Source organism: Mercenaria mercenaria, chromosome 2, assembly GCF_021730395.1.
Source record: "Mercenaria mercenaria strain notata chromosome 2, MADL_Memer_1, whole genome shotgun sequence".
Classification (NCBI taxonomy): Eukaryota; Metazoa; Mollusca; class Bivalvia; order Venerida; family Veneridae; genus Mercenaria; species Mercenaria mercenaria.
The window spans coordinates 11,178,124-11,195,566 of NC_069362.1; the positions used below are offsets into that span (position 1 = coordinate 11,178,124).

General features: G+C 36.1%; 1 protein-coding gene across 2 annotated transcripts in view; it reads left to right on the forward strand.

The window, feature by feature from the left end:
• LOC123563173 (hexosaminidase D-like) overlaps positions 1-17,443 on the forward strand; it is a 37,977-nt gene that overhangs the window by 17,231 nt on the left and 3,303 nt on the right. For both annotated transcript variants that reach the window (XM_045355811.2, XM_053529778.1), the window contains exons 11-14: positions 3,054-3,136; positions 5,798-5,879; positions 7,997-8,101; positions 12,474-12,560. In XM_045355811.2, the coding sequence (XP_045211746.1) occupies positions 3,054-3,136; positions 5,798-5,879; positions 7,997-8,101; positions 12,474-12,560 (357 nt within the window). The remainder of the gene's footprint in view (positions 1-3,053; positions 3,137-5,797; positions 5,880-7,996; positions 8,102-12,473; positions 12,561-17,443) is intronic.

A 17,443-nucleotide genomic window follows, 5' to 3' on the forward strand; every position in this document is an offset into this window, starting at 1 on the left:
AAAACGGATGAAATAAAATAACAAGCGTGTTCTCAATTTTTCCTTCTGTCTTTATACAATTTTTCAAGAAGCATTCTTAGTTTCGAAGAAATCGCAGGTTGACAAATTTTGTCATATTCTTGGACTATTTGTTGCCATAGCAACAATTTTTGATACCAAAGCAATAAATTTAAATGACGTTGGCATTCTTTATATTGCCACCTATCCATATACCACTTTCATGAAAAATCTGTTGTACTTTAAAAGTTATCGCAGTATCTCACTTCTCATGGCTGACAAATTGACAGGCATACGTGGGTAAAAAACATAAACCTCCTCTGGCTAAACACTGGTGACGGATTAGCAACAATTTTAATATGATGTCGTGGAGGGAATTAATACAAGTAATATAATACAAACAACATATAGCAAAACAAACAAAAAATTTTAAAATATGAAAAATGTGACAAAGTTTTCGCTATGATAATATTAAACTGAGTTTGAAAGGCTATAGTTTAGCCGTTACCATGGAAACAGAAAGAAAATGACAGCATTTAAATTGTTATTCTGTGCTTTTGATTCAAATTTAAGGTTTATTTCATCATATACATTTGAATTTAAGTGCATTTTGTGGACGAATGTAAATATAATGACCTTTCATTAGAATTTTGTACGGTAGATATTGAGTTTTGGCGGCCATTTTTAAAAATGGCTTCCATAGCGGCCATCTTGACAGATATCAGTTGTGTCCCATGAAAAAAATGATTCTGATGCTTTGATAAAAATCTGTGCCAAATTTGGTGCTTTTTCCATTTTCTGAAGTATTTTGCTATTTCCTGTTATGAATTGATCGGACTAAAAATTGATTGCTTGCCAGTCATTTACTACTGTTTGCAGATAAAATTGCCCCTTCAACATTTTTCAAATTGATAGAGTTGCACATTTACATCACAAAAACTGTGAAGTTGAAGCTATTTTTGGAGCAAACCTGACAGGTTATCCCCGCCTCATCCGATAAATTATTCATTCACCTTGTCGTGAAACTTTTTTTCTTTATCTTTACGTCACATAAAGCGCGCGCTCTGACTCTATCTTTGAAGTATTGCCGTATTTGCATACATTGTAAAGTGCAATAAGGTGATAATGGAAATGTTTTAAAAGTAGAATATTGAATATTTCAAGTACGTTCAAATGAAGCAGCGTTTTCTGTTTGTTATGACAATTATCATCGATGAAATTTCCATCCACGCAAGGAATATAAGGTTTTATAGAAAAATATCTTTGAACCTTCCAGTTACGCAACACTTGTAGATCTAATTGTCATATCCATAAAAACTGATTTATTTGATATTCAAACTTCTGAAGAGTCTTCCGTAGCTTAACTATCGCAAATCTAACTCCATGATTGTAGATTTAGTTTTTTTATTTTATTTTTTGGTTGGGTTTAGCTTCTACTTGTATGTGAATTTATCTACTATTTATTTGAAGTCGTTTAAACACCACTTCAGTTATTTACATACAGGCAGTTGATAAGCCTTGTCTTTGTTCATGGAGAGAACCAGTTATAGACTCACATAAGTTAAAATAATTCGACGTTTAGTTTGTTGTCTATTTGTGACGGTCACTCTATATTTAAAGGACCAAAATAATTGAGGATAAATAACAGTACACCGTCATGTAAAGTTATTGGTTTTATCGCTTGCACATTAAATGTAACGTTAATCGTATTAAGGGGAATTATGTTAACTTTTCTGATGCACATGCAGAGTAGATGACCCCTATTGCCTTTAGGGTCTCTCTGTTAAAGGTCAAGGTCACAGGGGCTTGAACATGGAAAACCATTTCCGATCAATAACTTGAGAACCACTTGACCCAGAATGTTGAAACATCATAGGATGATTGGACAGCAGTTTAGATGACCCCTATAGATTTTGGGTCACTTTCTTAAAGGTCAAGGTCACAATGGACAGAACATGGAAATCCTTTTCCAGTCAATAGTTTGAGAAATATTTGACCTAGAACCTTCAAACTTCATAGGGTGATAGGACTTAAAGAGTAGATAACCCATAATGTCTTTGGGGTCACTCTATCGAAGGTCAAGGCCACAGAGGGCTGAATGTAGAAAACTTTTTCCAATCAATGACTTGAGAACCACTTGACCCAGAATGTTGAAACTTATTAGGATGATTGGACATGCAGGGTAGATGACCACTACTGATTTTGGGGTCACTCAATCAAAGGTCAAGGTCACAGGGGCCTGAACATGGAAAACTGTTTCCAATTTATAACTTGAGAACCACCAGGCCAAAAATGTTGAAACTTAGTGGTATGATTGGACATGCCAAGTAGATGATCCCTATTGCAGCCAACCATCAGTGTCTCTTTGACTTTCGCTCCTGTCCCCTATTGACATCTTGTCTATATGACTATGCACTTGGGGAGACATGCGCTTTTTTACAAAAGCATCTTCTAGTATTTTTCTCCAAATCTAATCTACATCCCCACATTGTGACTGAAACTGTGAATTTCTATGTTATCAAAAATTGTTTGACAGAATGCAATTTCATTGTGTGCTTTTCTGTCTCTTTCTGTCACTTTAATTAGTACATAATAGGCAGTCAAAATTTGTTAGTCTGGAGAATTTTTCAAGTCTTATGTTTGAATTAAAATTAGACATGCTGCAACTTGGGTTGTATAGAAGTGAATTTGAATTCCAGTCAGTCAAATGCCTTTGTATTTTCATCTCAGTGTGAAGTAAAATTCTTTTCCCCAAATAAAGGTGTAAACTTGCTTTGTGATTTTAAAATCAATATAAATTGTCCGAATTGTTATATGGTCTAAAAATGTATATAAAATGTATGTGCAATCTTTACCAGTACACATAATATTACATAAAGCTGCAGAAACACTTTTAGAGCAATGAACAAATGCATTAAGTGTCAGTTTTCAGTTGAGTTTTGGTTCTTGTGAAGAAAAATGCTTTGTCCTTTGGAGTTTGAGATACCGAGTATCAACTGTATCAGCTGTGTTTCTGTATGATATTTTAATATGAAGTATTTTGTATGCTATTTTAGGTATGACCATTATGCTGTTTTGTGTGAGCTGTTGCCGCAAGCTCTGCCATCACTGGTTACATGTCTGTCTGTCATCTACAGAGGTATTGTTCTTTCTATCTACATTTTGTACCGGTGAAGTGAGGTATATTGTCATTGCACTCTGTGTTTCGAGTCTTAGATTTATCTCTTCTTTTAAACAGTTCTTGGATTCCAATGAAACTTTACACAAAGCTTAACTGTAACGAGAAAGCGTTTCGTGTGACTTTGGGACATTTGTCACTTCCTGTTGACATCTCTTGTTTGTTAAACTATATGTTACAAAATGTATTGAAAGAGAAGATAATTTCAGTGTTGACAAATTCAAAATGTTAAGTATTTATATGCACTTCACATCCCCCCACGCAACCTTTGCCATTTTCCATCCATCCATCGGAAATTCATGTTGTGCCTGTCTCTAGAGTCACCAAACATTGTAAGATAGTTATTCAGCACATGAAGTTGCTTACCTGGTGTTTTCTTTGGGATCTCACTCACTAAGACCAGAGTTATGGTCCTTGACAGTCGAACTATGCATAAAGAGCCTAATCGTTTGTGTCATATGTATCTCAAAAAGTATTTGACCTTGAGTCATGAAACATTATAGGATTGATATTTAGCATGTAAAATTGTGAACCTGGTGTTTTGTTAGGGATTTCACTCAAACAGATGAGAGTAATGGCCCTTGACCGCCAGAAATATGGATAAAGGGATAAAGGGCCAAAAAATTTGTTTGCATGTATCTAATAAAGTATTTATCCTAGAGTGATGAAAACAGTATAGTATTTTTATTTAGCATATAAAATTATGTGCCAGGGATTTTATTTGGGAGTGTATTCAGCACATACATGTGATCTCCCGCGCGGGAGGGTCAAAATCCCGATTTTTTCACCTTGCCTCCCGTCTCCCGACCAGAACCATAATTCTCCCGCTTTTCACAAAAAAAAAAAAAAAAAAAAATCAGTATTATGACTGGATTGATAATTACCGAGGAGTGCAAAACATGTTTACGCAGTAAAGCAAAGTGTCACTGACTGTTGTGTATTATACATGTTTGACACACAGGTAGCTGGAGGAAAGAGTTGTTTTTCACAGGTGAATTTTGATAACATGATCGTTTGTTTTGATAAGGGATTTGACAAGCAGGGCCTTTTCCATCTGTCTCACGGGGCCGAATATCTGCCCATTCTCAATGCTAATTAGGCTCCATTTTTTTTACCATATTGAAGCAAACAACTCCCAGTCATAGAAATAATTCCCAGCTGAAATGAATTTTTGATTATTCAAATTAATAAAATCACATAAATAATTGTTGGAAAAACCAACCCATTACTATTTTTAGAACATGAATGTTACTTCCCCTTATGCAGTTACGCCATTTTCTTCCAATGTTTACCAAATTAATTTGCTAATAAAGTCGGACTTATTTCATTGAAAATTGAATGAAAACACACACTCATTTATTTGATAACATCGATCTACCTTATTTTGGTAAGGGTAAATACATGTTGATGCATTTCTGTTTTCTGTTTTTCATGTCAAAATCGTTAAAGATCAGTATTTTTATACGAATGTTGGTGGGGTAAGGAATTGACATAATTCATGAGTTGTGATCGGACCAATTTAGAGCTTCGTTTTTTTTTTCAGTCCTCAAGTAGACTGAAAATGTTAATGCAATGTTCACCACCATTTCAGACCTATCTATAAATTGAGACTTTGTTTTCTCAGTGATTAACTCTGAATTAAAACTTTGCCAGTAAAAGGGGCATAATATAGTCAATAGCTTTGAATGTAACATAGATATTGGACATAATATAAGACTTTAACAAAAAAAAAAATGTATGTTAAAAAGTGGCATAACTCTGTCAAAATTCAAATCAGGAATTGTGGAGGATTGTTTCTTCTGGTGTAGACTTATGCATTATTGTGTGGCCTTTTTAAAATGTTGGATTTTTTCTTTAAGTTTTGTGTCCGCGCGCTTAATTTATGTCGATAAAAAACCTCCAGTTTTGAGACCCCAACTCCAGCTGAAAAATGGCAAACCTCCAGTTTTGGGATTCTGAACTTATCACATGTATGATTCAGCAAGACAAGAGTTATGACCTTGATTTAGTAAACATATGCCTTACAGACCTAAAAGTTTATGTCACACCTATCTCAAATAGTATTGCTAAATTTCTATAATGAACTCGTCCAGCTTCCAGTTTGGACAGTACCATTAACTGTTCAAACAGGGTGCTTACCAAAAGACTGACTGAATGGTAAACAGTGCTGATCATGATCTACAATGGTCGCAAAGGCAGAATCAATGGTGTCAGAATGATAATGGTTAAGTTGTGCACTTATTGTTTATGTGGGATATATCTTGCTGACACCACATGGCAGGCCTTTGCTTTATAGTTTAGTAGCATTTTCATCACAAAAAATATACTGTAGAACTCATCATGTAGACTTAAGTCATACGCTGCCACTACATTCTAGGCTGATTTTACAGTGTGTTTGACTGTAAATATTTTTTCTTGCAAAAACATGACCCTAACTTTTTTAAGACTGAAAATGCTCTTGAAGAAAGATTAAAAATATAGAGCTTTTACAAATGGTCCTGGTATGTACTGAATTCCTTGAGAGTGCTAGTCTGTAAAAAGACTGAGTTATTGAGTATGTTGATGTCTATATTTCTGTAATACTATAGACAAAATTAGAAATATTGTTTTATTTTTTTCCAGGAACATTCACAGCTGATATTCATTCACATGTCACTCAACAACTCAAGTTTCAAGGTTTACTCCCACTCAATCCATTTGATGGGTAAGTTTAACAATAGCAAAAGTGGCTAGCTCTTCAGCAGCACCTGTGGTAAAATGTTAACTGTAACTCATGAGCTGTTATTGTTATTAACCATCAGTCTATATATGAGTGATGAAGGGCCCATCATCGTCTCTTGTTATGCCCCTACAAAATAAAGTTTGAGGGGTGTATAGGAGTGAGCTTGGCGGTCGATCGGCCCGTTGTTTTTTGTGGTTTCTGGATGATAACTCATGAAAGGCTTGACCGATTTGAATAATTTTTGGTACAGGGGTGTAACATTAGAAAATACAGGTCAAAGTCGAATTTGGGGTCAATAGGTCAAAGGTCAAGGTCACAGTGACCCTGAACAGTTAATCGGTTTTCGGATGATAACTTGAGAACACTTGGGTCTATGATCATATATTTTGGTACACAGGTGTAACATCATGAAATACAGTTCAAATTCGACATTGGGGTCTGTAGGTCAAAGGTCAAGGTCACAGTGACTTGGAACAGTTAAATGGTCCGGATGATAACTTGAGAATGCTTGAGCCTAGGATCATAAATTGTGGTACACAGGTGTAACATCATGAAATACAGGTCAAGTTCGACTTTGAGGTCTGTAGGTCAAAGGTCAAGGTCACAGTGACTCGGAACAGTTAAATGGTTTCCGGATGATAATTTGAGAATGCTCGAGCCTAGGATCATAAATTTTGGTACACAGATGTAACATCATAAAAAACAGGTCAAGATTCACTTTGAGGTCAGTAGGTCAAAGGTCAAGGTCACAGTGACTCGAACAGTTAAACGGTATCCAGATGATAACTTGAGAACGCTTGGGTCTAGGATCATAAATTTTTGTACACTTGTGTAACATGATAAAATACAGGTCAGGTTTGACTTTGAGGCTAGTAGGTCAATGGTCAAGGTTACAATAACACGAAACAGTTAAACAGTTTCCAGATGATAACTTGAGAACGCTTAGGCCTAGGATCATGAAAATTGATAGTGGGGTTGGTTATGACCAGCAGATGACCCCTAATGACTTTGAGGTCAGTAGGTCATAGGTCAAGGTCACAGTGACCCAGAACATTTAAACAGTTTTCGGACAATAACTTCAGAACCCTTGGGACTAGGATCACGAAATTTAATAGGGAGGTTGGTCATGACCAGCAGATGACCTGTATTGATTTTGAGTTCCAAAGGTCAAAGATCATAGTGACCTTGAACATTTAAACCTTTTCCGGACAATAACTTGAGAACGCTTAGGCCGAGGATCATGAAACTTAATAGGGAGGTTGATCATTACCAGCAGATGACCTCTATTGATTTTGAGGTCAGTAGGTCAAAGGTCAAGCAAGTTCAGCTTTGACACTGGCTTAGTTCTGTGACAAGGCCATATTGTGGGTGTATAATTCATCACTCCTGTGACAACTTTAGTTTTTAGCTCACCTGAGCATCTGGGGAAGAGCTGATGTGTCCACTTATTGTTTGTTATACATCCTTCATCCATTCATATTTTCTTTAAATGTCATCTCCTCTGAAACCATTTTTTGGAAGTTGATGAAGCTTTGCATGGATGTATGATAATAGCCTGTCTACTGAGGTGTGTGTGTGTTTGAGATACCTGATTCCATATATCCTGTACCAGCAACACCTAGAACATTGACCCCAGTGGACCTTGATCTATACACTGTGGAACAATGTTCTAGTACATTTACCAGGATGAATTTCTGACATTACTGAACAAATAATTGAGATCCAACACATATTATATGGATTCTTGAATACAGAAACTTAAATTTTGTAATGGAATAACAATTGGTCAATTGGAAGTTGACAACTATTTTCTGCACACTATGAATGAATAAATATACCTCATTCAATTCACATTCTGTCTTTGTCAATATATTTTGCCATGCTTTTGTGGCAGGAGGGGGCGGGTTGGGTGGGGGGAGGATGGGGTTAAGGACATTAAAATTTGATATATCGGTTGCCATAGTTCCTAATAATGATGATTGCTTTAGACTTTGTCTTGATTTGATTTGGTCATTTAAAAATAAAATTATTTGTTAAGAGCAGCACTAATACCAGTAGTTTCTATTCTGAATGAGATGTTTGTTTATTTATACTTACAGGAAGGACATTCCAATCTGTGATTTTCCTGGTTCAGATATTTACACAGACACAATAGAGCTTCTCAGATTAGAATCTGCCTATGAGGATTTCCTACATAGTGAAGGGTAGGTGTCTGCTATATTACACAAAAACATTACATAAGTAGAACTGTGAAATCATTTAATTTCATGGGCACGAAATTTTCGTGGTTTTATCCAGAACAACTGTTTTACTGGGATACAAATTGGCATATTTCACATTTTGAACATAAAATGAAAAGGACTTTTATTTGTTTGTTGAGACTAACCTTTATCTTGCTAAGTTTCTCACATAGACTGGTCCATCATTCAATTTGGGCAGTACCATTTATTATTATGCCCCGCCGATGAAATCGGGAGGGGGGTATTGAAATAGTGTTGTCCATCCATCAGTCCGTCCGTCCGTCTGCAGCCATTTCTCAGTAACTAGCAGGTAGAATTTCATGAAACTTGAAACAAACATGAACCAACATACTGCGATGATGCCTGTCAAGTTTTTTTTAATTGGTCAATTTCCCTTAGAGTTATTGCCCTTGATTTAATGAAAAATCCACGTCTGCAGCCATTTCTCAGTAACAAGCTGGTAGAATTTCATGAAACTTGAAATAAATGTCAACCAACATACTTGAAAGTTCGATTATGCCTGTCATTTTTTTTCAATTGGTCAATTTTCCTTAGAGTTATTGCCCTTTAATTGTTTAAAAATCTACAGATTTGTACAAAACAAACCAACCAATGGGTAGAATTTCATTAAACTTCTTTCATTCTTTTCCATGAGCATTTATTATAAACATGTGAAGTTCTGTACCCACACCTGGTCACCACCTTGCCTTGATCACACCCCCTTCCCCCCCCCCCCCCCCCCCCCACAAAAAAAAAAAAAAAAAAAATCCAATATTTTTTTTTTTCTAACCTACCATGAATATTTATTAACATGCAAAGTTGTACCATTCACCCACCTCACTCTCCACTCAGTCTTGCTCACCACCCATCTATCCCCATCCCCCACTCATTTTTTTTTTTTCATTCTTAATTTTCCATCAATATAATCAACATGTGAAATTTTGTACCCTCACCCCTGCTGGTCACCACTCCCCCCCCCCCCACCCCCACAAAAAAATAAAGCATTCATTTGTGTTAAAATGACTTTGACTAATGAAATTATTTGCTTCTTAGTAACATCCTTGAATTTTTGCCAGATACATTTTTTGGCCATTCCTCACCTCAAGCCCTTTCTGCAGGCTAAACTTTAAATTTCATTGACTCAACTTAATTAATCAACCACAAATATTACTACAAACTTGAACAAAATGTGTTTGCCAATAAGTCCTCGACCAAGTTCGATAACAAGCCAAATCGGCCTAGGCACTTCGGAATTATGGCCCTTGTAACTTGTTTTTAGCTCACCAGAGCCAAAGGCTCAGGGTGAGCTATTCTGATCGTTCACTGTCCGTCGTCCGTCCGTAAACTTTTACTTTAAAGACATCTCCTCATAAACCGCTAGGCCAATTTCATCCAGACTTCACAGGAATGTTCCTTGGTTGAAGCTCTACAAAAATTCTTCAAAGAATTGAATTCCATGCAGAACTCTGGTTGCCATGGCAACCAAAAGGAAAAACTTTAAAATCTTCTTCTCAAAAACCAGAAGCCCTAGAGCTTAGATATTTGGTTTGAAGCATTGCCTAGTGGACCTCTACCAATTTTGTTCAAATCATGACCCCGGGGTCAAAATTGACCCAGCCCCAGGGGTCACTTGATTTTACATAGGAAAATCTTAAAAAATCTTCTTCTCAAAAACCAGAAGCCCTATAGCTTAGGTATTTGACATGTAGCATTGCCTAGTGGACCTCAACTAAAGTTGTTCAAATCATGACCCCCGGGGTCAAAATTGACACCGCCCCAGGGGTCACTTGATTTTACATAGATTTCTATAGGAAAATCTTTAAAAATTTAAACAAGAGGGCCATGATGGCCCTATATCGCTCACCTGTTATCATTGCACTTGAGGACAAGAAGGTCCTCAGAAAAAATATCTAAGTCCGGAGGACAGGAACAACAAAGGGAAGAAATTTAACCAAAAAGAAAAAAAATTCTAACAAGGTTAAAAATTGGAGGTACCATCCATGTTGTACCACAGAAAAGTGGTCTCGATTTCTCCCTACGGCCAATAATAAAAAAGTTACTAAAAATAAGCTATTTATAGTAATGTAAAAGGGAAGTAATTAAAAAAAAATTATTGTAAGTGAACAAAAGAAGGATCTGCCAAATAAATCTGTTGACATAAATGAAATTTCAGATCAGTATCTTCATTAGTTATGGAGATATACCCATTTTAATTTGAAATAAAGGGAGGTAATTTGACATAAAATCAGTCCATAGTTATCTACCCTGATTGGCTCAGTCCAACTAATGACAATAATGAAATTTTAAATAAGTACTAAGTACTTACTGATATAAATCCATTTTGATTACAATCAGGGGAGGTAATCAGATATAAAATAACTCTGGAACCTATGATTGGATCTGATTTGTCATGGAATCCAAGATTTATTGTTGTTGAAGATATTTTGGAAGTTTATATCAAATAAAACTATAAATGAAGTATCTGTATGGCTGCAAAAGCCAAAATAGCCAATTTTGGACCTTTAAGGGGCCATAACTCTGGAACCCATGATGGAATCTGGCCAGTTCAATAAAGGAACCAAGATCTTGTGAAAATACAAGTTGTGTGCAAGTTTGGTTAAAATCAAATCATAAATGAAGCTGCTATTGTGCAGACAAGGTCAAAATAGCTAATTTTGGCCCTTTCAGGGGCCATAACTCTGGAACCCATTAAGGGATCTGGCCGGTTTAAAAAAGGAACCGAGATCTTATGGTGACACAAGTTTTGTGCAAGTTTGATTAAATTCAAATCATAAATGAAGCTGTTATTGTGCAGACAAGGTCAAAATAGCTAATTCTGGCCCTTTCAGGGGCCGTAACTCTGGAACCCACAATGGAATTTCGCCAGTTGAAGAAAGGAACCATGATCTTATGGTGGTACAAGTTGTGTGCAAGTTTGGTTAAAATAAAATCATAAATGAAGCTGCTATTGTGCAGAAAAGGTCAAAATAGCTAATTCTGGCCCTTTCAGGGGCCATAAATCTGGAACCCATATTGGAATCTGGCCAGTTCAAGAAAGGAACCAAGATCTTATGGTGATACAAGTTGTGTGCCAGTTTGGTAAAAATCAAGTTATAAATAAAGCTGCTATTGTGCAGACAAGGTCAAAATAGCTAATTTTGGCCCTTTCAGGGGCCATAACTCTGGAACCCATAACGGGATCTGGCCAGTTCAAGAAAGGAACCGAGATCTTATGGTGATACAAGTTGTGTGCAAGTTTGGTTGAAATAAAATCATTGATGAAACCACTATCATGCAGACAAGAAATTGTTGACGCACGGACGGACGCACGGACTGATGACGGACGAAGGGTGATCACAAAAGCTCACCTTGTCACTATGTGACAGGTGAGCTAAAAAAATAAACCAGAAGGCCTAGAGCTTAGATATTTCACATGTAGCAATGCCTAGTGGACCACTAAAAAATTTGTTCAAATCGTGACCCCCTGGACCAAAATTGACCCTGCCCTAGGGGTCACTTCATTTTACATAGGAAAATCTTCAAAAATTTTCTAAAAATAAACCAGAAGGCCTAGATCATAGATATTTGAATTGTAGCATTGCCTAGTAGACTTCTACAGAATTTGTTCAAATCATGACCCCCGGGGTCAAATTGACCCCGCCCCATGGGGTTACTTGATTGTACATAAAAAAATCTTCAAAATTTCCTAAAAATAAACCAGAAGGCCTAGAGCTTAGATATTTGACATGTTGCATTGCCTAGTGGACCTTTACAAAATTTGTTCAGATCTTGACCCCCAGGTCAAATTGACCCAGCCCCAGGGGTTGCTTGATTGTACATAGGGAAATCTTCATAAATTTGCTAAAAATAAACCAGAAGGCCTAGATCTTAGATATTTGATATGTAACATTGCCTAATAGACAAAATTTGTTCAAATCATGACCCCCAGGGTAAAATTGGCCCCACCCCAGGGTTAACTTGATTGTACATCTTCCAAAAAAATTCTAAAAATCATCAGTTTGACATTTGAAACATGTAGCTCATATTACTCTGATGAGCGATCTAGGGTCAGCATGACCCTCTTGTTTGATAATCAAAGCACTCATAGTCTGATAAGGCAGTTGAGGTCTTGGTGCATGGTTGACTCATATACTACTATTCAGATGATTAGGCAGTTGTGGGAGACATGCACTTTCCTCAAAAGCAGCTCTGGTATTGTTGTTAACTTAAAAAAGCCTTCTTTAATGAAAGAAATAAAGATTATTTTTATAAAAGGGTTTAATGAATTATAAAACTGTAACTGTATGTCATATACGATATTCTAGCATTATTTCAGGAGGTTGTCATGGATGAATGAGTACCATATGCGAAGAAATTTCACCAACCCCATGCATTTAGAGGCATTACTAGCTCAAGCCGTCAGGTAAGTATTGTTGAAGTTTCCAGTACTTACGATATTCACTATATTTGAGCACAAAAACAAATATAAGTAAGTACATGTGCATCTAGACTAGGCCTAGTACTGGAATCACTGTTTCAGTATTTTCATTTATAAAGTGGATACAATGATACTACAATTGTTGACAAGCTGTAAAAGAAGTAAAAGAAGTTCTATACTTTGACATGTTAAGAAATCATTAATATTTGTGGCAGATCCGTTTTTAGCTCACCTGTCACAAAGTGACAAGGTGAGCTATTGTGACCACTTGATGTCCGTCGTCCGTCATGCCTAGTCCGTCGTGCGTAGTCCGTTGTGCGTTGACAATTTCTAAAAAAATCTTCTTCTTGAAAACCACTGGGCAGAATTACACCAAACTTCGCAGGAATGATCCTTGGGTGGCCCCCTTTCAAAATTGTTCAAAGAATTGAATTTCATGCTGAACTCTGGTTGCCATGGCAACCGAAAGGAAAAACTTTAAAAATCTTCTTGTCCAAAACCACAGGGCCTAGGGCTTTGATATCTGGTGTGTAGCATCATCTAGTGGTCCTCTACCAAAATTGTTCAAATTATCCCCCTAGGGTCAAATATGGCCCCACCAAGGGGGTCACATGGTTTATATAGACTTATATAGGGAAAACTTTGAAAATCTTCTTGTACAAAAGCACATGGCCCAGGGCTTTGATATTTGGTATGTAGCATCATCTTGTAGTCCTCTACCAAGATTGTTCAAATTATCCCCCTAGGATCAAATATGGCCCAGTGCCGGGGGTCACATGGTTTATAAAGACTTATATAGGGAAAACTTTGAAAATCTTCTTGTACAAAACCACATGGCCTAGGGCTTTGTTATTTGGTATGTAGCATCATCTAGTGGCCCTCTACCAAGATTGTTCAAATTATCCCCCTAGGGTCAAATATGGCCCTGCCCCGGGGGTCCTTAGTTTTACATAGACTTATATAGGAAAAAAGTTTAAAAATCTTCTTGTCTGAAACCACAACACTTAGACCTTTGATATTTGATTTGTAGCATTTTCTTATAGTCCTCAACCAAAATTGTTCAAATTGTACCCCTTGGGTGAAAAGAGGCCCTGCCCTGGGGGTCCCAAGTTTTATATAGACTTAATATAGGAAAAAGCTTTAAAAATCTTCTTGTCTGAAACCATACGACCTAGGCTTTTGATATTTGGTATGAAGTATTGTTTAGTAGTCCTCTACCAAAATTATTCAAATTATGCCCCTGGGGTTAAAAAGAGGCCCCGCCCTGGGGTCACTTAGTTATTATGTGAGTTATATAGGAAAAATACTTAAAAAATCATCTGATCCTATTTCCAAGACTGTTTAATTATAATTACCTGATGAACCCAAGTAATATGATGTCACTTGACTGTGACCTTGACCTACTGACCTACTTTCTTGTTATACCCCCACCAAACATGTTTGAGGGGGGTATATAGGAGTCAGTTTTGTCGCGTCCTGTCGCGTCCCGTCGCGTCCCGTCCCTTCCCGTCCCATCCCGTCGCGTCCCGAAATCTATTATCTCAGTTATTACCAAATGGATTTGATTCGAACTTAAAATACATGTTCCACCTTATCACCCACATCATGTGACACAAGGTGCATAACTCTTGACACCAAGTTTTCATGAATTATGTCCCCTTTTACTTAGAATTTAAGGTTAATTTTGTTGTATTTTCACTATATCTCAGTTATTACTAAATGGATTTGATTCAAACTTAAAATAGATGTTCCACCTCATCACCCACATCATGTGACATAAGGTGCATAACTCTGACACCATTTTTTTATGAATTATGCCCCTTTTTACTTAGAATTTAAGGTTGATTTTGATGTATTTTCACTTTATCTCAGTTACTACTGAATGGATTTGATTCAAACTTAAAATAGATGTTCCACCTCATCACCCACATCATGTGCCCACATCATGTGACACAAGGTGCATAACTCTGACACCAAGTTTTCATGAATTATGTCCCCTTTTACTTAGAATTTAAGGTTAATTTTGTTGTATTTTCACTATATCTCAGTTATTACTAAATGGATTTGATTCAAACTTAAAATAGTTGTTCCACCTCATCACCCAGATGATGTGACATAAGGTGCTTAACTCTGACATAAATTTTTTATGAATTATGTCCCCTTTTACTTTAAATTTAAGGTTGATTTTGATGTATTTTCACTATATCTCAATTATTACAAAATGGATTTGATTCAAACTTAAAATAGATGTTCCACCTCATCACCCACATCATGTGACACAAGGTGCATAACTCTGACACCAATTTTTCATGAATTATGCCCCTTTTTACTTAGAATTTAAGGTTAATTTTGGTGTATTTTCACTATATCTCAATTACTACTGAATGGATTTGATTCAGACTTAAAATAGATGTTCCACCTCATCACCCACATCATGTGACACAAGGTGCATAACTCTGACACTATTTTTCTTGAATTGTGTCCCCTTTTACCTAGAATTTAAGGTTAATTTTGATGTACAGTTGAATATCGTTACCTTGATATCGGTTAGCTCGATACTCCGGTTAGCACGATGTGTTTGAGTCGGTCCCGATTTTTCCCTATTTATCTTAATGTAATTATTTATCATTACCTCGATATGATTAGCTCGATATTTCGTTTAGCTCGATGAGATTTTTCAGTCCCGTCAACTTACCTGTATTGTTTTTACACCTGGTTTCGTCGATATAACAGCTTGTAAAAAATATCCAAGTTATTCGTAAGGTGTGAAAATCAACATATTTTTGTCCGTCGATGTATTAATCATATTCCAGTTAGTTTGTGTGTTTGTTTTGTTTAATCTTTAATCCAATTTAAATGTCAGGAAACTTGCATTTAATTCCCAATAATTAGTGTTATAAAACATAGTGCAAGCAGGAAAGCTGTTTTCAAATATAACAACTAATTTGGATGCAATATTTTCAGTTTGACGGAGTAAAAATCTGCCATTTAGGATTGAGTAAAAATGTGTAAAAATTAGTGTATTTAGCTGGCAATTCTTCGTTATTTAAGCACAGTCAAAATGATACGTTTAGGGAAGGAATAAAAATGCTAATGCTTAAATGTAAATTTTTAAAAACTATAAAGTTGTTGTCACAAATTGACATACGGGCCTTATTTTAGCTGTAGTGTAAATGCAGGTATTGCATCATCTTTTTGTAAATTTTTGAGTTATTGAGGTAAATGTCAGATTTCACGCATAAAATACCTCTCATGTTTTTCTGTATTTCATAACTTAAATTTCCATGTAAATTTCATTGAATTCTGTTCAGTAATAAGAAAGTTGATATTTTATAAACTTCAGTAATTTATGTTTTTATCCCCAAAACCACTATAATGGGCCTCAAATTGTCAATTTAAATTCGCGCCAAAGTAGTTAGATTCCCCGGCTATATCGTGAATCCCGTGAAAATGACAATAGTCGGAGCTCACGGCTTAGCCGTGAATCCCATGAAATTTAGTATTTGGCGGGACATTATCCTTTAAATAGACTGGACTAGATATGCCTTGCGCACACCACCTTACGACTTTATAGACGAATCTATGTCTGAATTATTTTCTTGCTAGAAATTTATGCTCGATCGAGCTTCTTCCGCCAGACGATTTTACCTGGTGATGTCATAACCCGGAAGTACAATGCCCGAGGTTCACTTGTCTTCACTCGCCTGGATGTGATATTCCCAGCGCAGAGCTTTCGTCCCATGGTTGTGCCGTAAACCGCAAAGACGATGATTTTTGTTATCCTCTGAAGTCAGCTCAGGGATGCAATCACCTACCACCATAGGGAGCCAACACAGAATCAACGTATTCACGGTTTAAAGGGACTGAATTTAGAAGCTATGTTTTGTTTGTGCTACTTAAAGTTCACAATTACATTAAAGACCTGTGTCACGTCAGATTAGAATGGACTATAAGAACTTTTGTATCTAGAGATACTGAACTTTCTTTTTTTTTTCTTTCTAATAATCAGTTTTTTTCTTTTCATATCTATTCATTGTTAATAATCATCTTATGTAAATAAATTTGTAAATATTGTAAAGGGTGTTGATTTGTTTTGATGGTTACTGTCGCCGGTACGGCCTTTCCTGTCACAGTTGTATCTAGTATGTATTTAATTAAGATGTTTTATTTGTAAAATTTGTGAATAAAATCAAAATCGTATTTACTTTTTATATTATTTCTTTCCCCTTTCAAACCCTCTGAAAAAAAAGCATTGGATATAATCACAATATAGGCGTCCACACAAGTATAAGCAAGTCAAAGATAGTCGATATCGTTACGTCGAACTTCGGATACGTCGATGCAATTTTACAGTCCCTTGAATATCGAGGTAACGGTATTCGACTGTATTTTCACTATATCTCATTCTGATTGGCTTAGAGCCAAAGGGAAGTAACCTTTTTTAACCTTTGTACTGAGTTTCTTCCCCTTAAATTCCAGGAATTAGTCTATTTTTATAAATCCTATTTTTAGATTTTCAATATTTTAGGTATTTTTCTAACTTTTTTATTATAAGTCCTATGTAAAAAGTAAAAACATTTTTCTGTGGTAACATGGGTCGGTAAGACACTTTTTTGTATTCACTTTTAGTGTATCTCTAATATTAGAGATTTAATATATTTACTAGTATTACTATACTAGTATTATACTAGTATTACTTATATGTGGAAGCCCAGGATGAAGTACTCCAAAGTATTTTTAAGATTCCTTATGGTTGCCATTCTTCTGTGACAAGACCGTATGGTGGGGGTATGAGTCACTTCTGTGACAGTTCTAGTTTTTTAAGATACAGCCTTGAAATTTTGATGACATACACAGTTTTGCACACA